This window comes from Cheilinus undulatus, linkage group 6, assembly GCF_018320785.1.
Source record: "Cheilinus undulatus linkage group 6, ASM1832078v1, whole genome shotgun sequence".
NCBI classification, from domain to species: Eukaryota; Metazoa; Chordata; class Actinopteri; order Labriformes; family Labridae; genus Cheilinus; species Cheilinus undulatus.
Genome location: NC_054870.1, coordinates 10,097,199 through 10,123,535, shown reverse-complemented (window position 1 = coordinate 10,123,535; position 26,337 = coordinate 10,097,199). Strand labels below are relative to the sequence as shown.

The window sequence follows — 26,337 nt, the reverse complement described above, 5'->3', positions numbered from 1 at the left end:
TTATCACTGCCGCCTTAAATAAATAAAGCAATTACTCCTCCTGTGTGACTGTCACATTCTCCAATTAACAGCTCCTTAAATCCTGTTATGTAGGTCTGATGTGGAACACTATAAATCACTTAGAAGTCAACACAGGAGGAAAATGTAGGTGTGAAATTAAAAACATGCAAACAGTTCCTTTAAATAAAGAGAGTCAGTTCTACAGGGAAAACTGCTAAAACTATTTCAACTCAGCTTAAAGCTGTAGTAAGAGATTTATTTTTAGTGTCATATGCCCACAAAAACAACATAGCCTGTCAGGGTCTTGTTATTGAAGCCATCTAATAGAATAACACACTTCTGCAACGCTTCCTTGTGCTGCAGTCTCACTTGAGGAAAACCAGCAAGGGACGATGCTCCAGCCAATGAGGAGGCTAGTACTTGCTGCCAATCAAGGCTCAAGTCCGAGGGAGTGTTCCTACTGGCCGCTGTAGTAGGTGCGCTTCCGCCTCTCAGCTCAGTGAGAAGTTCATACAATGGCGGAGTTACCAGTGAACTTATGTCCTCAGTCCTATGTAGAATTTGTTAATGCTGGGACGAATTGTTTCCTTGCCTGTAATTCGGCCATTGGTTTCAGTGGAAAAGCAGGGAGAAGAACAAGAAGGGGGTGGGGCGTAGAGATGATTCTACACGGTTCTCATTGAATGTTACGTTCTCAAGCTTTAAATAAGAAGTGTGTATTTTTAAGCCTGTGCTCATTTTTTAAATAACTTTGTGTCGTGACTAACAAGTGTTAAAACTTTTGGAACTGCTAAGGAGATTGCTTTAGACAGTGGAAGGGAAAATGGCTGTGATTGCTGCAACTTACTCCCAAATGGAGAATATCCACGTTACAGAGACTGTTCACAAGTGTCCGTAAAAGTGAAAATATTCCTTGAGGAATGAGAAAGAGAGTCTAAGGAGGTAAAAAATGTATGAAAAAGACATTCAAGTAGGTAGACACAGAAATACAGTCCAGACTATGATGAGAGATTTTTGCTTTTTTTTCTCAGTGTAATTGTTGATGCTGTAAATACACCCAGAGGAGTGTAAAAGAACGTTCTGGAGAGCAGCAGGAGAATGAAGCAGCTTCATTATGTTCACGCAGATTGCACCAGTCATCCACATGATCCTCACCCTGCCCTGCTGCTTCTCCAGCTGTGTTAATGCTTCAGCTCATCCCAACTGAACACACAAAGGTTAAACTGGCCTCTTCTGAAAGAATGGGAGCAAAGTTTGACCACTTTTGTTCACAAATGTGACTACAGTTCACTCGAATGTAGTTTGAAGGAAGTGATTGAACAGCTGTAAAGCTGTTTATGGTAATACAAGATAGAATAAAATGAAACATCTCCCTGCTTAAAAAGCTCTCTTTCTGTAAGGCAGCAGTTTCAAACTCAAGGCATGGGGGCCAAATCCGGTCAGTGGTACAGTTATACCCGCCCAACAAAATCATATAATTTTTCTATCATGACTGGCCGTTGGGTATGAGGCCTGCAGATTTCTTCCAGTATAAAAATGTAAACGTAACCTTGATGTTTTGAAGTATCCTTGTTAAGTCATAAAAATCTTAAAAAGTGTAAAAATAATGATATAAGAAAATCAGGAATGTGGGGAAAGAAATTAATTTGTGTTTTCATTTCACATGTTCAATTTTCCATCTGAACTAAAAAGGTCATCTTTTTCTCTGATTTTGAGCCTTAACTTATCATTTTGATTATTTTTAATTTCAAAATGATTTCATCATGAAATGAGGTTGACATTTTCGGGTTAAATGTTGAAAAAAGTAAATTTATTGGAATGGGCAGGTCTGAAAATCTCTGACAGACTAGCTGTTTATATTGGCCATTCAAACAAGTAATTTTGTGGAGTTTAGGCAGAACCAAAAGACCTAGGTTAGCTGAAGTCTTTCTATTTCTTTATCCTCATTTGTTAAATTTAAGACTGTTCTGAGAACTAAAGTGTGTTCATCTGGTCACCCTAAAACTAAAAAGTGTGTTGTGATGTTGAAGTACATTTATTGATCCATTTCTATATAAGTATTGATATTTGCATATTGCATATTGATATTGGCATATCAAATATTTGCAAAAATCCAATGTTGTGCATCCCTACTAATAATCAAGCAGCATTGACTTCATAATGTTGCAGCTAACAGTAGTAACATGATGGGGGGGTACTTCTTGCTCTATCCATATGTATGATGTTCTAATGGTCTTGTCATGTCTTTATTCCAGGGTAGATGCACCTCAGCCAAAACCCTGGGGTAGACTTGGTCTTTTTGGAGAAAAACTGCAGAAAAACTGCATTGTGGCTCAATCTCTTGGATATCTTGTGTTAAAGAACTGCACATAATCACTCTTTTCTAATGGCTGCTGTCATGCAGTCAATAGACAGTATATAGTCAATAAGAGTGTGTGTCTCACTTTCACTGACAAATGGCTGCACAGCACAATGTAAAATTGAACAAGTAAATGGCATGAAATGTCAGCATCGGCTCTTTCACAATCATACAATAGATGACTAATGTATTTTTTAAGAGATCCATGCACGGACAATTGCACTCTCTGGATTTCACCTTTCTCTTATTCATTCAGCATGCATTATTGAGTGACGGGCTAACAACCCGACAACAACAGAGAGAATATCCCAGGATTTGGTAGCTGAAATCTGCTGAGTGGTTTCAGCTTCTCCACACTGCTGCAGAATGGTACCAACGTGTACATGAATATGTCAAAGAAACATCATCCAAACAGCCTATGATGAAAAACCCAATGTTACCTGTTTGTTCATGAAGACGTAGATGATGGGGTTGTACACAGCAGCTGTTTTGGAGAAGAAAGCAGGGATGGAGGCCAGCCGGGGGTCCAGTTCGATGGATGGATAAGCTGTGACCAGTATGGAGAAGGCGGCATACGGCGTCCAGCCAACCATGAACGCTATTATCATTACCACCACCATACGGGTCACCTGACGCTCCGGCTTCCTGGCTGTGGCCAGACGGCCATGAGACACCTGGAGGAGACGCAGAAGCAGATGTGAAGTCATGTAGCTGGACTTTGCACGATTTGATTGCTTTAATTTCACATAACCTGCAAATATTCCTTTCTTCTGACACCAGGTAAACTAAATACTTCATCATGTCATCATTTCTGTGTCCAAAACTTCTCCTGTTCTCTCTCACAGGTGGGTTGGTCCCCCTTCCTGCTGTTTCCAGCTCCTTGAGGCAGACCAGGTCCCAGTATGATGACTCTTCAGGGGGGATCAGTACCAGGATTTCTAATAGACACCAACTAGCAGCTTCAGATGTCAAACTCCTGTCTAACAGTTTTCACTAAGGTCAAGCATATACCGTGCTATTTCAAGATGACTCTACAACAGTCATGTCAGCTCAAAGAATGTGACTGAACCATATATGGTGCACAAAAAACACACAATTTATGTGCAACTAAATCTGTACAGTCTGACGGTCATGCATGACCTAGGTGGTCACACAGTAAGAGCGAAGTATTTACAGACTGTAATAGATATTAATGGAGTTCTCTTTGAAAAGTCTCACACATTGAGGTCAAAGTCAAATCATATCCCTGTGTCTCTCTCTCATACATATAAACAGCATTGCCAGCAAACACAACTAGCAGCCAAATAATAAATATCCTGTGACATCTTGGGGATCTGTCTGAAGGACAACAACCAATGATCTGCTTCACTGTCAAGCACCTGTCCATCTGAGTTCACTCATGCTGGGCATACACTTTCTTCTAACCAGGGGTCGAGCGATAGTGTTCTGTCAGGGCTGATAAGATACTGATTATTTGCAGTTAACAGGACCAGTTAGCAATATTTACAACCGATATACATTTATTATAATCTATAAAATGTACTTAATGGGGCGAAAGAAAAGTTGCATAATAAAAAAGTGAAAGAAAATATAAAATGTATCCCTGTGTGTATCAACATGGCTGGTGCTCAAGCCAATCAGATTGTTTTGTATACAGGACAGTTGGTGAGACTGGAGAATGAAAAAAGCCTTAGGAGAAGACAAACTCTGTAGTGGAGCCAAAGTAGCACATTAAATCTATTGATTTCCCGGAAAACAAAATGCTGATACAACAAGGTAAATATGGCCAAATCCCAAATAATTGTCAGGCAGATAATCGGTTGACCCATTCTTTAAATCACACAGTTTACGCCGAGCATGAGGGAAGTCCACACTTCACTCATACAGCCTGAGCACTCAGGTTGTGCACAGCCATCAGACCACAGAGTATAAGCACATAAATCATGTGTTATGGTTGTAAGTTGTGAATGATTCAACTGTATGTTGTGCTTTGGTATAACACCAAGACTGTTACAGGAGTTTGCTTGAATTTGCACAGTGTACGCTCAGTTTAACAGAGAATGGTCGAAAAAAAGAGGGCTGCACGGCAGTGAAGGGGTTAGCGTTGTTGCCTCATAGCAAGAAGGTCCTGGGTTCGCTTCCTGGTCAGGGTCTTTCTGTGTGGAGTTTGCATGTTTTCTCCATCCACACGTGGGTTCTCTCCGTTCTCTGGCTTCCTCCCGCTGCCAAAAACATGCTCATTAGGTTAAACGGTGACTCTAAATTGGCTGTAGGTGTGATTGTGAGCATGCCTGGTTGTCTGTCTCTATAAGTCAGCCCTGCGATTGACTGGCGACCAGTCCAGGGTGTACCCCGCCTCTTGCTTAATGACAGCTGGGATAGGCTCCAGCCCCCCTGCAACCCCAAACAGGATAAGCGGTTAAGAAAATGGATGGATGGTCCAAAAAAGAGGAAATATCCAGTGAATGTTCTCTGGACCAAGATGTCTTGTTTCTGGCGGACATTAGAGGAGAAAGTTTAGATTGGACTGAGCTGATAGAAGAGCACCAACAATAACTCAGTTAACACTGGTACAATCTATCTATGTGAAGAGCATCTCTGAATGCATAACATATTAAACCTTGAAGCAGAGGGAAAGAATATGAAAATATGGATCCATCCTGTCTTGTATCATTAGTGTCATGGTGTCAGGCAGTGGTTCTCAACCGGTGGATCAGGAAAGAATGTGGGTCGTGAAGCTTCCTCCAGTGGTTTGGGAAGGTGTGCTGAACAAATTGGATGACAAAGCTGTTTTTTTTCCTTTAGAAATTTCCTAATTTTGATTAGTGTCTTGAGGAAAAATGAGTAATTTAAATGTTTGCATGCTTGTCCTGTAATGCGGTGCTCTTGTTTTGTCATGTCTCTTTTGATCCATTTACAGTTCAAACAGTAACATTTCCTTCATTAGATAAATTTTAGTGGTTGAACATTTTGAAGAATTTGGATCGCGATTCTTTGTAAAGTCATGATGGTGGGTCCTTAGGCCCAACCAGTTGAGAACCACTGGTGAAGAGTATATTTTCTTGGTGCACTTCCGGCACTCTAGTACCAACTGATTATTGTTTAAATGCAACAGCCTGCCTCCGTCTACAGTGTGCCCATCTTCTGATGTCTACTGTCAACTGGACAACACCCCATGTTACTAAGCTCAAATCGTTTCAAACTGCTGTTTTGAACATGATGACAGGCTCCCTTTACTCAAATGGCCTCTACAATTATCAGATCTCACTCTAGCAGAGCGCCTTTGAGAATTTGTGTTGAAATGGGGGATTCACATTATGGATGTGCTGCAAGTATATCTGCAGTAATTGCATGATGTTATCTTATCCTTATGGACCAAAATCTCCAAGGAATCTTTCTTGGAACTTACTCAATCTCTGCCACGGAGAACTGAAGCAGGTCTAAAGGCAAAAAGGGGTCCAGCTCAGCACAGAAAGGTGTATCTAATAAAGTGGACGGAGGCTGAATTCACTGTATTCAAATTCTCAGGAGTTTAACATCATTGCTTTGGCACCAAAGGATGGTTGGATTAGATTTGAGTTTGAGTTCAAATCAGTGATATAACTAAATGGTATTTAAAACTTATACTGACCTTTCTGAGCTTCCGTAGAAGTTTTCCATAGCAGAAGAATATTAGACTGAGAGGCAGAATGAAGCAGGTGGTGAAGAAGGTGATGATGTAGCTGTGGTCCCTCGCATTGGTCGAATACCTGTCAAAGGTGGACAACAACAGAGTCAAATCAGTCAAGCTTGGTAAACGTATGAACCAAACATATAACTGCTCCAACCCTGACCATTAGAAACAGTAATCAGCGCGATCATTGATCAACAACACTTGTGTTTGCCTTGAAGAACGGACTGGTTAATAATACCATAATTTCAGCTATGAGCTGTCGTGAAATGTTATTTTGACATTTGCAGGCTTTTATCTTGCTGGAGAAAAGGATGAAAGTGTTACTCATCATTTGAGCTTCAGTTAAAAGGAAAATTTCACAGCTGAGACAAATCTCTGTGACACAATAAGGAACCTCCAGGCTCCTAAATTAGTCTCATTTAGTCATTTCCATGAGAATAACTTCCACCGCTAAATAAAACAAACTTCTCATTAATGTGTAAGGAAACACCTGGCAGACACAACAAATATTTATATTCATGAATTTTAAAGCTCACACGTGTGGCTGAACACATATTTGATACAGGCCATCACACCTTGCTCTTCATGTATTTATTGACATGTGACAAACATGTAAACTAGAAATTCATAATGCATGAAGATTTGCCTGGTTTGTTTGGATGGCCTTATTGCAGCTGTGGCTACCATATAGTGGTTAGAAGGAAACAAAGCTAGGAGGCTGAGGTTTACGTGCACTAAATCACTAAAATTCTCACAGAAGCCTATCTCAGATCATAACATGGTATAGAAAGCATAAATAAAACTTTCTCCCTGATTGGAAGTCAAATCAGGCAAAGAACTGGACATAACTTTATTTATTTATGCATCTTTGATACAATCATGCAGCTGACAGTGCAGACAACAAGGGAAGGACAATGATAAGTTTATTTTTTCTTCTTCTCTTTTTTATAAACAAACCTGCACCTCCAACTGAGATGGATGAAGCATCTCTAACATCAGCCAGTCACATCACTTTGAGGCATCTAGTTTGGCATTTAGGCTGCTGCAAAATTGTCCCTGGCGCCAAAAGTGACCATATTTAGACAACAGGGTGGCCCTGCAAGCTCTGTTGTCAGTGTGTCCACTAATTCTCCTGTACCTGGGATTTTAATTGGGAAGCTAATTTTGGAGAGCAAGAGCAAGGGTTCTAACTACATTTGATTTGCCAAAAAAAAAAAAATCCATCCAATAAATATCAGTGTAGCAAAGCAGCAAACCAAGAATTCTCAACTCAGTTGCTGACTGCTTGAAATTGTTGCAACACAGTACACAGATTATATTTGGCCCCTGGGAGCTTAAATTGTCTTTCAATAATGAACAATAGAGAGAAATGAAAAATGGAAATCCATTTATGGCTAAAATGTGGGTTTCAAACTGCTGTAAAAGAACAAACTGCCCCCTGTTTTGTGCTGACAGCTGAGGCCAGCCCTACAAATGGCTCTGTATGTGTCTGACTGAGTGAGTGGCTACTTTCAGAGCTATACATACAGAGTTTCGCTATGGGCGTGGTTTTGTTGTAAAGAAAGCTGTCAGCAATGGCTGCCTCCACTGCGGTGATTACCTCGGATATAGCTTTACCTTTGACCAGAACTGGACGATGTTTCTGTTCGAAATAAAGAATAAAAACAACACCAAAAAGGTTTCATGTTGGGAAAGATGTTTTCGCTCTTCTGCCAACTTGCAGAATATATAGATACAGTGCTTAACAAATTTATTAGACCACCTGTCATATTTGTCTCAGAGACCATCCAGCATCATGAAGTGCTTTAATGCGAACTCTTTCATTTTCAGTGACCTCTCCACGTTTTACCATTTTAACCAGGAATGAGGGATTTCAAACTGAATTCACCTTTTTATACCCAAATTTGAGCCGGCTCACATTTCATCTCTGAGAAGTCAGAAATGAATCAAGCATAACATTCAACCTCTAAAACTCATTTTTCTCTTCAGGAATGCAAGTAAATAACTTTAATTTGACATATTAATCAAGAAATATTAATGTGCTTTACTATTTTTTCAGTTTTTTTTGTAAATGAGTAAATTTGAAAATTCATGGATAACAATAATAATTATATTTTAGCATTAAGAATATCATGCTAAAGAGCTTCTACATATTGGAGTATTAACCATTACAGAAACATAAAAAATGATTTTGGTAATTACCAATGCTGTTAATTTAGGGCAGCTGTGGCATAAACCTTACTTTGGATGGTGGTCTAATAAATTTGTTAAGCACTGTATATAATCTTAAAAAGAAATAATTGGAATTTCTCCTTGTGGGACTAATAAGGGAATATCTTATCTTATCTTGATATTAGCCAATACCAATGTTAAACCAATGTACCTCTGCTTCCATATACATTGATGGAAATTGTGCCTTTTACGTCAGGGATGCCGTGGCACCCTGGGGTGCCTTCTGGCATAATCAGGGGTGCCTTCAAAGTGCTTTAAATGTCACAAAGAATTATCAAGAATATGCAGATCATTATCTTTCCCTGCACAAATAATCAAAAGTGCCTCACATGCTCCTGACATCACATCTATGTAGGGAGGGGTCTTGAATTCTTTCTCAGTTTTGGCAGGTGTGTAAAATGCATTAACATGTCAGTTTAAAGTCTGCACAGCCACAATGCATTTCATTCAAGGCATTTAAATAATGGCACAGGTGTTCTGTAGCGATCTATCTCATTGATTCTGTTATTGCATCAATCTCATGACAGTCATTGTGATGTTCATTTTACTCAAGACTTGTCAACATTTTTAATGGTGCCATGACAGAAAAAGTGTTGAGAAAGGCTGATCTAGGGTGAGATCTAGTGATGTTGCTGTCTGACAGGATGACTTTGACTCTATGGGGATCATTGTAGGAGTGGGATATCTTGAACCAACCTCAGGATAGAGAGCCTACCTTTAATCAGCACCAAAAATCTTGATAAAATTCAACTAACATAAAAGCATAATACTCCAGTCCTAACAAAAACCCTTCACCTCATTTTATTTTACAGTGACCATATGCTCAAACACCAATCTTGATGCCATAATAAATTAGGTCAGGTTTTTAACCACATCAAAAATGTTTTTTTTTTTAAAGAATATAAAAGTTGACTGGAGAGCAGTCTTATCTTTGCACATGCCAGCCTCCCAAACATTAATAATGATGATGTTTTAATGAGTTCATGTCAGCAGGTACTCTTTCTGCTGTATGTGTGCCCATTTCCCCAGCAAGGCAGAGGATTTGAGCAGAGATCCTCCATCTGCATGTCTCTGTGATGACACAATACTTGAACACTGAAAGGGATTTGAAAGACAGCATATAAGCAGGAGATTATATCCGAACCCTCACCAAGGTTATAGGCACCTGCAGACAATCTACAGACATAGACCTCTCCTCCTGACCTTTGTCTGCATGCTACTTTACATTCAGAAAGTCCCGGAGTTGAATATCTGCATACATCCAGAGATGAAAAGATGCACATAAATGAGGCTTTTAAGATGCATCCGGCTGTACGTGTGGCAGCATTCTGCACCTGGAGCACCTGCGCTGCTTCAGCTCCCACTGTTCACCAAATGTTTCCTGACAGATCTCACACTGTGTGCAGTTAGAGGAGGAGCGGGTCATCTATGCGCCGGTTATTTCCATAAGGTGATGTCTTAATTGTATTGTCTGAATCATTCATTCCCCCCACGCTTCATCTGAGTGCAGGTTCCCACACATGGCTCAAGGCAAGCACTCCTATCTGCACGCCTTTGATCAAAGCAGCTAAATAACATTACCCATACGGCACCCTGAGGGCCAAGGTCAGAGCCGTCATGCTTTCAGCCTCTCTCCATGAGGCATATTTACACAGTGTGAGACTACAGAGCTGAAGCTGCAATATAGATCTGAGCCACAGGGCTGAAAGTAGACTGTCTGTAACGTTTATCTGTTTGTTTGTGAGATGTGTGATAAGATATACAATAATACAGAGATCTTTGTGGGCTTAATGATGAGTGTAGAACTGTATTTGACACAAGGCAAGAGTCTGCAGGGGCTAGGAAAGAGTTATTTTAAGGCCTGAGATATACTTGCTATTCAAGCTTTCATTTATGTACACAACAGGCTGCGTGACAACACACATTTCTATGCCTGGTGTTTTACTGGGGGATACCTCTAGAGGGCACAACAGAGAGTTCGGGCTGTATATAGTGGTGGGTTGTACACTGCTATAAATACTGTCACTGATATGACTTCTGCCACAAAATTGATTTATGCAACGCTGTCATCAATGGTGCATTGTGTTGTTGTGCACATAGGAGGTAAAACCATTGCCACTGATTGCTCAAACTACCACTCATGATCATGGAGAGTTAAAAGAAGAGTAGCAAAGTGATATGTGACAGACAACAGCACAATCTGAGTTAAGTCATCGGCATGTTTCGCTCAGATACTAAAGAGCAGCCAGGTAACTAACCCAACATCACACCAGTTTAATTAATCTGCAGCACAGCTCGACAAATCAGGTTCAACATGGGTTCTTTCCTCTCCATATTTGTGCTGTAACAACAGCAACATGAAGCAAGTGTTGGAAATACGTCTGATACTTTTAATCCAATTATGATGATTTATTGCTGCTTGCTTGAATACTAACTGTCATATTGTTTACCTTCTGTGAGCATGTGTCAAGCAATGTCACGTCTTTCCGTAATCAGGTCATGCTGTCTGAAGAGAGCATAAAGGAAAAATAATAATCAATAATAACTATACTTTCTGATTCTATTGGTTGAGCCATGTTCTGAGTCAAATATAGGTCTTAAATAATTTGCTAAGCTGTACAGTCAGCCCAGAAAGTTCACACTGGTATATTATTATTATTATTATAGGATTGGTACTCGGTATCGGCTGATAGCACTGCAGTTACAGAGGTTTGCTGAACACATTAAAAGTCCTTTTAAATACATTTTTTGAAAGCCCTGCAATTTGGTGTGAACCAAAACAGAGTTAAAAGGACAGTAATGGTTGGGTGTGCACAAAGTAGCACAACTAGATAATGCAGCTGGGGACTGACTTTCTCTTGGATACGTACACCTCAATTGAACTAGAATTTACTTGAATGTCCATGTATGCTCCATAGCTTTTGCACCATGAAATGTGTGGCATAATGCTGTTCACAGCAGTACTAATGTTGTCATTGTCCTTCAGATTTACCATATGGCAGAGTTATGCATGGAAGTCCATTTCCAAAACTTAAACAAGAAAAATGGAAGAGAAAGAAAAAAAAAAGAATCCTAAGTCATGACTATGAGATTAAAAAGTCTAAATTATGAGACAAAAACTTGAAATTCTGAGATAAAACTTTATCTCATATTTTGACTTATTATCTCATAATTCTAAATTTTATCTAAGAATTTTGACTTTTTATACCATAATTGTGATATATACTCTCATAATTCTGACTTTCTGTCTCATAATTTTGTTTTATTATCTCATAATTCTGACTTTTATCTAAGAATTTTGACTTTATATCTAACAAAAAAAGACTTTTTTCCTCATAATTTTGACTTTTTTCTTATTACCATGACTTTCATCTCATAATTTCAATGTACTATTTCATAATTTTGACTTTTTTCTTATTACCATGACTTTCATCTCATAATTTCAATGTACTATTTCATAATTTTGACTTTTTATCTTATAATCTCATATGTATCAAAATTATAAACCCTCTTATTGGGCTCCTATTTTGGGCCCCAGGGTTTTCTGTATGATTTTCAACTTTAAACTCAGAGCTATAAAAAAAACAAAAAAAACCCCATCAAAATTCAAAAAGTTGGGATTGAATGAGCTTTCTTGGATGAATTTGTCTCTGTTGAAAGAGCTTAACACCAACAGTTCACACTGAGATAGTAAATTAGCTTTTCTCTCACCAGTCTGGCTCACAGGTGGTCCCAATCTTGCTGACAGTGTATCTGTTCCAGCCCAGAACTGGAGGGAAGGTCCAGATGAAGGAGAAGCTCCATACAAACAGCAGACCCAGGATGGCGTGCTTCGCCTGCAGTCGGATGTTTCCCAGAGGTCGGCAGATCACGAAAAATCGTTCAAAGGAGAGAACGGCGAGCGACCACAGAGCTACGATCCCTGAAAGGAACAGCAGGAGGTCAGAAACACAAGACCCCAAGTCCTGAGATTTGTTTTAATATGTATAAAAAATCCAAGATCTGTGGCTACCACTGATTATTAAACACAGCATGTTGACAATGTTTCTACATGTTTTCATTCATATCATGACAGTCTTTTGAATAGTCCAATGGAAATAAAACACTGTGTTTAATCTGGCTTATACAGGGCATTATATTTCAACTTTATTCATTTCTGTTTTTTGTTTCTCTGGTTCTTATTTGATCATGTTTTACTATGTGTTTCTTTTAGTTATGATAGTTACTGTTTTTTTCTGTAATTTTTTATTTTTATGACTTTATCTAATGACTATTATCCTTTCTGATATGCTCTATACTTTTTTTGAAATTTCCTTCTTGACAGACTGTTAAAAACTTTAAGACTTTCCATTTACAAAATGGCTGAAGCTGCAACTCCCACCTCAAGAAAAATAAAGCTGTAAGAAAAACAACTCAGTTGATAATATTTTGCATGAGAGTTTACACAAAAAAGGATTCTTGACTCAGTTTTTTTAAGCAAAATCAACATAGGCCTACAATAAAGGAGGAAAGGCTAAAGAAAGCAATATTCCTTTTAACAGAGAACTTAAATAGAATCAGAAATTTTAGGTGTAGAAATACTTAACAACTTAATTCACACAAGTGTAGCTTTTGCACTCACTAAACTGGAAAAACATGACAAGAAGATACTGTCTAATTAATAAAAACACACAAACAGGGTTAGATGTTCCCCTAACTGTGCTGCAGAGCAAACAGAGTCTCTGTGTACTACTACTGTACACAGAATTTTTTTTAAGTCTCTGGGTTTACTTCTGTCTAACTGCCCTCCAAGTTTCACATTTCATCTCTATCCTGCTGAGGTGTGTTAAGCTCCTTATAATTCGAGCACAATTCCTGATGAAGGCGTTCACAATAAAAGCGTTAGTTTACAGCTACTTTACAGCTGCTTTTCTGACCCCATTTAACATTGCAGCCTGGATCTTTGACTCACTGTGGACTTAGAAAAGAAAGTCATAGGTTAAAACAAACCTTTTAACGGTTGTTTAAGCCCCTGAAAGAAGAACAGCTGCAGCGCTGGGCTCTACACAAACTGAGACCAGCCAAAGCAGCACTTAGCTTGTGTTAAAGCCCCAGGCAGGCTGACTTTGTTGCGGTACAGTGACCAAACTGTGAGAGGAAAGAACACGTTTTGCTGTTAACCGTGCTTAGTTACAAGGGCAAGGGGGGCGGTTTTTGGTTTGTTACCTGACTAAACGTAACGCTAGTGCTAAACATGCTAATGACTGGACTGAGCCTGAGCTGTCTGTCACAAATCTCTCACTCCATCAGCTGTGGGAGCGGATATGCCTCGTGTATGCAATACAGCACAGCATAGAAATTAAACCAGTCATGTTGCAAAAATCTATTCCGTGGTAAAAATTTTACAGGTGATGGTATTAATACCAGTTTACTGCCCACTAGGTTGTATATAAATGAGATGTCGTATTCAAGCTTTCGAGTATTCAGGAAAACAATTCCACCTCAGTTTGACTCTAAAAGAAATGTATACCAAGTCTGGAAATATGACTTTGACATAGTCATTCTTCATATGAGGTTCACCTTCTAGGGCTGTCAGCAACTATATATATACTTAAAAGGAACCTGACATGATCAGGCAAATTCACCTAATTGGATAGATATTTGTATCTCTCATATTCATCCCATTTTGAGTTGATCTGAGTTCATATTCATCAGGAGGCCGCATTTCAGCAGTCTGTTTTATTGCTTGAAGCTGCTGCGCGTGTCTGATCCGGCATGCACCATCACAGCTTTAATACCAGGCATGAGTTTGTTGCGTGTTGACTTTGTCTCCAGTCTATGTTGATCAATAATTGCTCGGGGTGCATGGAATAATAAAGGAGACCTCAAATATCAAAACTGTCCGTGCGTGAAACATACAGATGCAGCCCTCACACTGGCTGCCAGTCTAAACGGGTAGTTCAGGTGTAGTACACTGAGGAGCGCTCTGGCCAAGTGACATCACACTGCCAGTGCAGAGCAAAACATGGCAGCCTCCTGGTCAGTTCGTCAGTTCAAATTTATTCAAAATGCAGATATCTAGTGAGTTGTTTGGTCAAAATACACACGAGAGACACAAATATCTATCCAATAAGGTGAACTTGCCTGCTCATTCAGGGTTCCTTCAAAACCTTGTGTAGTAAGGATGTGCAAGATTACCCAGCTAAACATCCAGTCCCTCTGCAGCACAATTACTAGTCAGTTGACCTAATTCATAATATTTTTTATTAGTACAGACCCATAATCCCAATCAAATAGTCTGTGTTAACTGTAACACAGCCACCCATCCCCACTAGCCACTGTAGCTAGAGCCCTGTCATCGTTATGCTCTGTAACATGACTGTAAACAACAGTCGATAGCATTGCTAGCATCTTGTAGAAATAGCCCTGATCAGCACCATTTTGATCTTGAAAATGGGGGTAAAGTTGCACGTAATCCATGTCAGGTTATACTCACAAATGAGCAAAGCAATTAGAGATAACATTCATCCCAGGAATGTGAACATTAACCTGCTGAGAAGATCAAAGTCTGGCAGTGTTAACACTGCTAAGGTTAGACACATTCAGCAAACTAACTTCACATTATTTAACAAATGCTGCTGTGATCCTGTCTGACAGTTAGTGCTCAATTTTGACTGTAAACAGTGAGTTTTGTTGATATTAGACAAGTTGACTAAGGGTGCTCTCACACTAGGCCCGATTGTTTTGAACACAGGATGAGAACTTTATGGGCATGTTTCAGCCTGAATATCAGGAGTACTATATGTTTTGTGAATTAGACCTTGAGACAGAGCAGACAGGGAGCAAATGATGGTGTGTTTTTGGAGCTATTAGTGGTCACAGGTCAGAGTTATTGAATCAGACCCACAGTATGCAGTGTAAACAGGAAATACTCAATCCCAGTGTGCTTTAATGTAACACATGTGGTCTGATTTGGCCTTAAAGATGTAATGTTATGTGACTCAGGAGCTGGATGACAGTCTGTCATGTGTGGGTTGGGGTTTAGAGCCAGAGCATTGCAAACATAAGAACTGCCTTAATGCCTAAATGCCTCAAAAACAAGGCTGTTTTTCTTTCTGTTGCTGCACTGCCTAATCAGAAGTCTCAGACTAACCATCAACCAGGATAATACAGGCAAAAGAGATTCATTGTTGTGAAGTGTCACTTAATATTCTGAATACGTGGAGCAAGGAAGAATCTGATGGTGGGGAAGTTTCAGGACTAAGCAATCAGTCCAGGGAGGATTTTACACGTGACGGGTCATATCCAACAGTGATCCAGTTCTCTTTCTGTGGCTGATCAGTTGTTCATTATCAGGGGTTAAATAATTGCTCTTGAACGGTGCTCTTTATACAAATCAATGCAATCCTCATCAGTTTTACCCACTCGCAGTTTTAGCTATATAAAGACCCCAGTGGTTCTAGTGTTGAAATCAATGATTTGTTGGGTGACTCTGGGGCATGACAACAATTAGTGACATATCGGAGCTGGAGGCTGAGCCAGTGCATTATAAATAGTGCTCTGTTGAGAGGGGTCAACAACAATTTACCCCCACACCTTAGGGTCCTGATGGTGTATTGGTCTTAATGATTGTCCATCAATTATTTCTTGTAGATCTTCTGTGCAAATGTGATAGGTAAGATTTTTTTCACAGTGCATTTCCACTACATCACAGTACAAAAAAAAACTGCCATCATTACGTTTACATTGATTTCTCTATGCCACTGAATATGGTGCCCATATAAAGTGCATATCTTTGCAGAAGCAGGGACAGGGAGACTGGTCCAGGTCAAGGGAAAACTGAATGGAGTGAAGTACAGAAGACCTTAGACTGGGCCGAAGATTCACCCTTCAACATGACAATGACCCTAAGCACATAACCAAGACAATACAGGAGGCTTACCTCCAATTTCCACATACAACGTCCATGTTGAAATCGGCAGGATAGACGTTGATTAGCATACTTGACAAGCTAACTTGCGGTTGTATGATGATGTGTTCACGATGGCTGGGAAATTTAGTGTTTAAAGAATGAGTACAAATATGTCAATATATCAATTAAAATAACCTAGTAATTCAAAAATGTATTTATTAATATTTTTATTAATTGAGGACCTTATGGAAGGAGGTTGCAGCATTATTAATAATTCAAATGTAATTTATTCAGCCTATTTATTTTGATTAAAAAAAAAAAATTTAATCAGTTTATTTGCTTTAATTACCATACCAAAAATGTACCAATTCGTGACTTTAAAACTGAGGTACGTACCGAACTGAAATTTTGACACCCCTACACCCCTACAGTTAACATATTATTCCTGTGTGAACACGCAGTTCTCCCGTGATCGCTAACCACTGATCAGGGCTGCGCACCATGGGGCGGCGCTCTAGACATGCTTCCAGTGAGTAAGGACACCCACATTATGTAATAACACCGAATTATGTAATAAATTTTCAATTCATTATGTAATAACGCCGCATTTTGTGAGCCACTAAGCGGTTAGGGTTAAAGCAAGGTAGTAGGATATACCCTGGAGCCCACCTTAAGTCCTAGGGTTAAGGTTAGGTGTTTAGTCTAGAGCCCTGAAGGGGGGTTAGGTTTAGGCATAAGTCACTAAGCTGTTAGAGTTAGGGCAAGGTAGTTGGGTAGGGCATACCTTAGAGCCCACACTAAGTCCTGTGGTTAGGGTTATTACATAATGCGACGTTATTACATAATGTGGCACTAAACACCTTCGTTCAGAGCAAACCAGCGGCATTTTGGTGCACGGTGCGATTGTCCTATGTGAAAATTGCAGGTTAGGGACAGCTCTGTAAATGTCTGGAGAGACCTGAAAATGACTGTTCCCTGACAGTCTTCATCCAAACTGTCAAAGGTTGCGAGGATTTGCAAAGAAGAATGGCAGAAAATCCTCCAATCAAGGCGTGCAAAGCTTCAAAAAGGCTCAAGGCTGTAACTGTTGCCAGAGGTGCTACAACTAAGTACTGAGTAAAGACTCTGAAAACTTCTACCAATGGGATATGTCAGTCTCCTCTTTTTAATCAATTTGCAAAAATTTCAAAAATTATCTTTTCAGTTTATCAGTGTGGGCTGCTGAGTGTTGATTAATGAGGGAAAATAAGGATTTCAAACAACTGTAACATCAGGCTGCACCATACCAAAACTGAAATGAATGAAGAGAGTCTGAATACCTTCTGAACGCACCGTGTGCTGAGTGCATGGCACAGATGGAGCACCCAACTCATTTCAGCTGAGGTTGGGTTCTGCCTAAAATTGAGCAAACTTATTCGTACATACATTGGATATTTACAGCCAGTATAGGCCAAGATTTACAGCCAATTTATCAGTTTTAGATATCAGCAAAATTTTCTTTTCAGCAGGTTCAGATAATTAACTCTTTAAGCTTAATAACCTGCAATACTGATATCAGGGCAATAATATTGTGCATCCCTAACACAAAACAAGACATGCAAAGATAGGTCTGCTCTCACTGCTCTGATCCTCTGTATGCCTCTGTTACTACCTGCAAAGCTGGCACAATGGGGATCACTTCAATTCCTCACGACGCCTCTGTGACATTCAAAGTGAAGGCGAAACATCACAGGGTAGTCAGCATCACTCCTTTAAACAGCACTCTGAGTGGGAATGTAGTCTTGTTATTTTGAAACCATCTGAGCTTCCTTTGTTAAAAAGGTGTTATAAAAATAAAGCTAAGGTGTGAATCTATGTTTCTTTATGTCCAGCAGGGGGCTCATCTGTTGACTACATCTCCCTCTAGTGTGATTATGTTTTTCAGTTCCTGACAAAGCATCCCAGCTCTGCACTGTCCAGAGGTAAAAGTGGAGACACTGCTGCTAGAAATTGTTTAATGATCATGGGTAGGTGCATGAGGCTGCCTCCTAATGGGCTAAAAAAAGCCAACTTTAATTATGGTAATAAGTCACTCTCACAGACCGGTTAATTACCTATCTCTCCACAGCTAGCTCTGCAGCCAGCTCACAGGAGAGGACAAAAGAGAGAGGAGAAAACCGCGCTGTACAATTATGTCACACTCATCTGAAACAAGAGTCTGTGAAAAGGTTCACTGAAACTATTAACACCCAGACTGCAACGCTCTTTAGTAACTGACCATCAAAGAGTGTGTTTTTCTAGAAAACATCCACTCAGTTCAGTAAGTTTTTGTGTATTTATCTGTACAGCACAGGTGTGGCTTAAAATAGAAACAGAAAAAAATCTCTACTAGGATAGAAAATTAAGTGGAGCATCCATCCTGGTCACTGAGAGGACCAGCTCAGCTAAATCAGCCTCTAATTCACACACATACACACGAATATGCAGGGGGCTCCGCTGCAACACATCTGTCAATCACTGAAACTGCTGTCAAGGATAAACTAGACTGGCGCCTTCAAGATGGATGCAACACTTTAGTGTGTTATTGATTCAACATCCGCATAGCGTCACCAGGACAATTCGGTTTAATATAAAAATAGTTCCTTTTTTTGGTCACTCCTATCTGGCTTTGTCCTCTCCTCCAGACTTTACACCGAGTCTCATCCATGTGTGGTTGTTCAGCACATCACTAGATAATAAGGTTGTCAACAATTTTTGATACTTTTCATTAACGTGTTTTAAAAATTAATTTATCTCAGATCTGTTATGAGTCAAAACTATCCAAAAAGCACATACACTCTAATGCACACACTAATGCCGGCCTTACACCAGAGGACTTTGATAAAACTTTTAAAAGACTCTAAAAAGACTGACATCTGAGACTCTCTCACGTTTAAACAAGTTTTTAGTCTCAGACTAAAGCTGGGCTTACACCAAAAGATTTTCACAGTCACAGACTAAAAACTGAACGTCTTTAGTAAATTTTAGGAGTCTTACTGGAGTCATGGCGTGCTCCCATCATCTCTATTGTTAAGTTTAAGGTGGTAATCAGCGCTGTTTTATATCAGTCTTTTCCTATTCTTTGACTTGCGATCATATCAAACATGTTTGATACTATCGCAAGTCGCAGTGACGTAACACTATCAACAACCAGTAGATGAGCTCTGACAAACCAGAAACAGGAAACCTGCCGGTCAAAACAAACACAAAAGCAGCAGAGTGGCATGGACGAACAAGAAACACCGGCAGTGAAACGTCGAAGGTAGAGCAGCTGTAGCCAAAAGCTGCTTCTCCTCCATTTTGTAAGTTTCTACCAAGAGCATGATGGGGGAAAAAATGCATGGTGGGGAAAAATTGCTCAAAGACTCTGGTAGTAGTCTTGTAAATAGTGACCCTGCAAGATTCACAGTCTTTGTAAAATCTCAGTCTGAGACTAGGCTGTGACTAAAAACGCTAAAAACTTGTCTTTAGATGTGAGCAGGTGTGAGCTGATAGTTTTCCAAGAGTCTTTTCCAAATCTTATCAAAGTCTTCTGATGTATGGTAGCATAAGATTTTGCAAAGACTGGTGGTCGCTAACTACGAGAGTAGAATACGATTCCTTTTGATATTATTTCCCATCATGCATCCTGTGGAAATTCACAATAACAACATTTAGGCAGAGAACAAGACGTAGAAGGAGACTGAGATTGCATTTGAGTTAAAATCTCTTATAATCCAATGTTTTTAAATCATTTACACCAAGTAGAAACAAAAGGAAAATTAAACACCAAAACAACCTTGCACAAACTGACCGGGCTTTTACTTTGAAAATCCCAGTGGCGGTTTACCGTATTTGTCATGTCAGCCTGGAATAAATTGACAGAAAGGGACACAAACACACAGGAGCAGAGATCTGACTGCAGCTCTGAGCAGAGAAGTTTTTCAATCTCTTGAGTTCTGAGCGGACATTCAGCAGCTCCAGACTGATATACCTATACGTTTAAAATAAAGTGATTTATTGTGCTGAGAGACACAAAACATGACCAGATTTAAGACTTACGACAATATCAAACCTGTTTGATATTATCGTAACACTGGATGGTGGTAGGTTTGAAAATATTGGCTGAAACTAGAGGAGAAAGGCGGGTTAATGTTGGACTGGTGCTGTTCTTCATGCTAGAGATCTCTCTGTGACAACAGGAGCTGTAGTCCGTCTGCCTGTCAAAAGCTTTTTCACACATTCACTAACTTATTAACCACATCGTGTTCAGATCCAACACACATAAGGTATGTGATGTTGGTTTATGAGATCTCCAATCACAAGATGGAACTGTTTGTCCAGTTTGACGGAGGGAGCCCGAACACACCCTTGTCTACATCTATAATTTCATTTTGTACTGGTGTGATGTAAGCATTTTTCATAAAAGGTCTACGTTATATCTTTATCTCACTGGCCATTAGATTTTGCTCCCAGTAACCGGTTAGCTGTACTTTTTCATATTTTAAGCTTTTAAATCCCTCATGACCCAAACGTTCCCACTGACTGCTGTTTGTTTTTAAGGACCTTTTCCCTCAGAAAGGGGCGGGGCTGAAATTGTCTGAGCAAATTACCCAGATGGGTTGCTCTGGTCTATCCAGTGACACTAGTGAGGGGCTAAGAAACTAGCTTTGTTCCTCTTAAGAAACCATCTTTTTCCCAAAACATTTTAACACAGATAAGTTAAATGATCTGTTTGACTTAGTATTGTAGAGAGAGCTTGTTCATTAAAGTGAGCATAAAATGATGCTAAAACTGTTAAATGCATCGATCCATCTCCAGGAATCCACCAATTTTCTGTTACTGTCAGTAACACTTGAATAGTAGATTTCCTGGAAATGCACACACCTAGCCTCTTACAAATACAGTCTGACTGTGCATGCAATGTGTGCATGAGCATTAGAGCATCCAGAAAGGTGTAATCCTGCACCTTTAGTTGAGCTATTTTGTGAAAATGATTCAATAACAGAATCATTAGAGGCTGATGATTTTCCCCTCCGCTTCATTCTTACTGACTCTTTTCTGATGGAGACATTCTGTGACTTTATGTGCTTCCTCTCTCTGAGCTGCCAAAATAAGACCTAACAAACATTATTACTGAATCTAATAAGCAGTTTTTGCCTAAATTAGCCCGGTATTTCCTACACTCTCGTTTCTAGTTCAGCAGACACCAGAGGACCCACTACACCATCACTGACTTAGTTAAATGTTATTGGTGGTCACGGTACTGCTAACCTACTTATGAGGAGTCATGCACTGCAGTGTGTGAGCAGGACAGTGAGCATGGCTTTGAATTTTCTCTACTAGACACTCAGAAACATGATTTTCTACTGTTTTACAGTCTTTTTGTTTACATATCACAGCAGAACTGGGAAGATCATGTTTTATTTCTTGGTAACCCTGCCCTGAACATAGCACCCAATAAGTTTCTGTTTTTAACTAAATCCTAAAGGTGCATAAATGTGTTTTCTTGTCAACTTTACCGTGTTTACATCTTGATTTTTATCCTGATGTTCGTTAATTTTGCCCGGCTATGTCTGGTTCACTTCAGCCTCCTGTCTTTGAACTGTATGTATGATTACAGAAGACCTTCCACACCCACTCCACCACTCCTTCCATGCACTGACACCACCAAGTCCCTCTGACCCACAAAAACATCTTAAATAACCTCCAATAACAATCTTAAAAAGGCACTACACAAACAAAGATGCACAATATTTGATTTTGTTGTTTTCCACTCAGCCAATACAGATATTAATATACACACTTATTCTCCATGGTAAAGAACACCAAGTCTCCCCTATATGGGAATTGAACATCTACCTGCGAGCTTCATCAGCCTTTTAGAGAGCTACAAACAGCACAGTTACAATGTGCTGACTGACAATGAGCTCTGAAGCACACTTAAGGAAAATGCACCTCTTTTATGGAGCTTAAACTTTCTAATGAAGACTAATTACCCTGAATAAACATGAGGTTTAATAGCAGGGTGGTTCACTGAGACAATCCTGACAAAGTTCTCCAAATAACCCAAAAATCCCTTCATTCTTAAGTGCCAAAAATTGCACCTAATCTGCAGATCAGACTAAAACCACAGTCTTTGGAGCACACTTTAGTGATAATAGGTCTATTGGCTGTGCTTTAAACTGCATGCCACACCTTATAATGTGAACACTACATTTTCATTTTATAAGGATATGTACATCCGATATCAGCTTTAAATACTGCTACAGATTTTCTTGTGGGACGATAAACTTTTAAAGCTATAATATGCAGATGCTGGTATTAGGCAGATGTGGTGCATCGTCACAAGACTTTCAACAGCCATTTCTTCATTCATGTACTTTATTTTAAATGTGTTTAAATGTAAGTTGTCTTTATTGTCTGAGCCCTTTCAAAGGAGCACATCTGTCACGGTTAGTCTCATGGTGTGTGAGACTCCTCGCACTCGCTCTGTCTTTGGTCGAAGAGCTTTTAATGTTTTTGCTCCATCGTCTTGGTCAGAGTTACAGCGTCATCTTAAACTTGAGCGTTGTGTTAGTTTAGGAGATTACAAAGCTAGAATTAGGGAACATTTGACCAGCGTGTGCACGTGTTTTTCTGCTGAAAGCTGCTGATTTGTTGATTGATGTAACCTCTGTTCTCTGTCCTGTTCTAATGTCATATATGTGAAACTTGTCATGCTGCTGTCTTGGCCAGGACTCCCTTGTAAAAGAGATTTTTGTATCTCAATGGTAATAAATCCTGGTTAAATAAAGATTAAATAAATAATAAAACAAAGTCTGTCTGTCTCAGTATGTAGCATATGTGCTCTTGCTTTACTTTGTTGTTAACTAGAGTTATAGAATTGATTGGGTTTTTTTTTTTTGTTATTTGTTTTGTTTTTTGTCAATGTGGAAAACTATTTTCTAATCAGTTCCAGAATCTCGGAAGTTACTTTCGCGATGTCAAATTATGTCTTTCATGCTGTCTGATCATTAAAAATCAATGTTTTCAACTCAGAATTTACCAAAACCAGTACTAGTAACAGGTGCCAAGCCCAAGATACTCATCAAACATTACCAATAATGCACTTCATACCATTTTAAAGCATGATGCTCTTCTCTAAATATCCAAACACGCAGGCATAGTTAAAGCCATGTCTGCAGACTGATGATATCTTAGGGTAAATGAGTATAATAAAAGTAGAGCACGTTGCACACTGTGCAGTAGTAAATTATCCAGAAAGGGTATTGAATGAAAATAAAACACATATTGGGTATCAGTGCGATATCTTGTATTTGTACTTGGTCTGAAAAAAATAGTATCAGTGCACCCCTACTGTAAACCTTAACTTTATTACCTCCCTATCACAGAAAGTGCTTATTTCACACGTGTACCCAAAGATCTAAAAACAAGTTTCCAGCACTGTGATCTTCCTTTTCACTTTGGGTGTAGCTTTTAGTGGCACTGATTTGTCTTCTTCATTTCACCTTCCTCCCAGATGCTCTAATTTACGAACAGATGTTGAAGGGAGCGCTGAGGATGCGCCATGTGGAGCTGTTTGATACACATCCCTGCAACATGTGCGTAAAAAGCTCCAGTACTGACACCTATAGTTCTTAGAGAAGTTGTCTCAACCAGAATCATGTTAGAAAAAAAACAAAGAGAGGGGGAACCTACCGAAAAAAGTCACAGCAAACCCCTCCAGGACGCACGCCCACCTCCCCAGGAAGAAGTAACCCCTCGCGTTCGTGAGGAAACTTATTACTCCGCCGGTAAGCGAGACCAGAAAGTCCGCGATGGCCAGGTTCACTATGATGTAGTTCAGCGGCTGCCTGAGCTGTTTGAACTTGAAAGTGACAAACATGACGAGAAAGTTTTCACTAAGAGACAGAGATGTGACCACGAACATGAGCACGGCCAGGACGGTGAAGTTCCACGGTGCGATGCCATCAATTGGTCCACTGAAGGGGTCATCAGTGGGGGAGAGATCAGCCGCCACAGTGTAGGAAACCGCGTTCACTGACAAGCTGAGAGTATCCATTGTCCATGCCCGGAGTGCGCGCTGCTTGATAGTAAAGAAAAAAAATAGTTCTTCCCAAAACTTTACGTGGAGTGATTCCTAGAAAGTCGCGCTCACTGCTATGCGCTGTGGAGCATCCTGCGCGCGCCGCCACTCTTCTTTGACTAAGTTTCTCGGTTGAAGTATTGTGCCTACGTGCATGTTTGGAGCAAGGCGAAGAAAAATCCGACAGAAATGCGGCGTGAAGTCTTGGGGCAGCGTGGCTCTAAGTGTTACTGAGCGGAGCTTTGGTGGAGCACGCGCTGCACGGTGCGCGGGGAGGTGACGTCCTAGAGAGCGCAAGCAGCGAGAGCATGAATGACCGATCAGTGGCATCTTGGAGACTCTTATATAGGCGCTCCGACATCACTGCTGCCCTGCAGGAGACGCGACAGGACCTACACGTGCGCTCCTCTTGCGCGCTGCGGACACTCATGAGCGTTCAGACGCATATGCTTCCACTCTGTCCTCTCCACAAACCCACACTAAATACACACACACCCTCTCTCTGACACCCAGGATTAATGAAACAAGCGAGTCTTTGTTCTTAGCCCTGGAATTACACATCGGGCTCAGCGGCGTTCCTGTGCGTAATTCATTAACCATGCGCAATTAGGCACCGAGCAGGCTGATTGTGGACTTTGAGTCATAATTAAACTCACGTGACCCTGTTTTACACTTCATGTGTCACACTAACAAATTCTGGATTCAGACAGCTTTGAGTGGTATATTTCTAACACCTTGATGGTCACTTCACACGGATCGATCCCATCAAGCTTCCTAATCAACTTGTGTGCACTTCTGTGATGCTTTAGTTATGAAACGCCTCCTGCTCCTACTGCATGATAATTACAATCAATAGCACTCTTTGCTGCAGCTAAATGTGGCATCAGGAGGTCAACTCACACAACAGGCTGGGCTGTGATTAGGTTAGACTGACCTCTCCATCAGAACCACCTGCTCACTGAACATGTCATGAGATTTAAGACACTGTGTCATTCTTCTATTCCTGTCCTCTTTCCTAAAATATAAAATGTTGACTAGTTAATATGACTAAACTGTCCCACCCTTCAGAAAGCACACATGAGCACTGAAACGTCTGAGTAATACCACTACACACTCCATAGTGACAAAATCATCACTGTGCTGATTTTATACTGATGTGTTTGATAGTGCTGCTCTTTTAAAAAAGTTCTGCTGCTAAATAGTGAAATCTGTGTGTAAAGGAGATTATTGCAATTAACTACAGAAATTCTGAGATTTATCGCAACTTTCAAAATTAATCGTTTGACCCCTGTTGTTTTCAACAGGAAGAGGCGGAATAAATCAGCTTTCCATTTAAAACATCTGATCTTTCTAGATGCTCTTTAACAGAGAGGACATTAAGAATGGGCAGCAAGCCAAGCTTCCTAGTACTGTCAAAGCTAGAACAGGTCTCTCTGGGATAATACCAAATCACCAGGCTGTTGTTTAAAATCTCACCATGGGCAAAAAAGTTGGTTCATCCTCCTGTATGACAATTTCCATTTTATTCAGCTAAGTCCACAGCATACAGTTTCTGTGCAGCTATGTCACTTGTCCTTAGTTACATTAGCTAAGTAGCTATATTATCTACATATCTAAGGCAGCTAATGCAACATTAAGAATGTTTTCACAGAGGATGAGCTGCTTTTCCTGTAAGCAGACTTGTTACTCAGCTTTTATAAATGTTTTGTAATCAGGTTTTGCAGGGCATGTTTTTAACCCTTAAAGGGATACTTCAACATTTTGGTAAAATCACCCATTGCCATAATCCCTATAGTCTTAGTAATAGGTTCGTTGCCTTTAGTTGTCGGTGCAAGCTGTTTATAGATCGGCGGGCCTGAGATTACAGCTGCTCTACCTATTCTATGAAGTCTTATGGTATTCCGGCTTTCCCTCATCAAACTCATCAAATACACAATCCAACAACTCCAAAACGCTCTCGTGGACAAGTTGTGACCTTCACGTTCACCAGGCTATGAATTAATAACGTATAATTATGTAACATTATGACACATGTAGCATATACTCGGTTACTTTGTTGTTCCGGCTTTGCATTTAACTTTTAAACATCTCCGTCT

General features: G+C 40.0%; 1 protein-coding gene across 1 annotated transcript in view; it reads right to left on the bottom strand.

The window, feature by feature from the left end:
* Positions 1-24,220, bottom strand: part of valopa (vertebrate ancient long opsin a) — a 37,231-nt gene extending 13,011 nt beyond the window's left edge. Inside the window, exons 1-4 of the mRNA XM_041789650.1 lie at positions 23,854-24,220; positions 11,976-12,186; positions 5,991-6,108; positions 2,800-3,033 (exon numbers count right to left, since the gene is read on the bottom strand). Of these exons, the coding sequence (XP_041645584.1) occupies positions 2,800-3,033; positions 5,991-6,108; positions 11,976-12,186; positions 23,854-24,217 (927 nt within the window). The 5' untranslated portion in view covers positions 24,218-24,220. The remainder of the gene's footprint in view (positions 1-2,799; positions 3,034-5,990; positions 6,109-11,975; positions 12,187-23,853) is intronic.
* Positions 24,221-26,337: the final 2,117 nt, after the last annotated feature.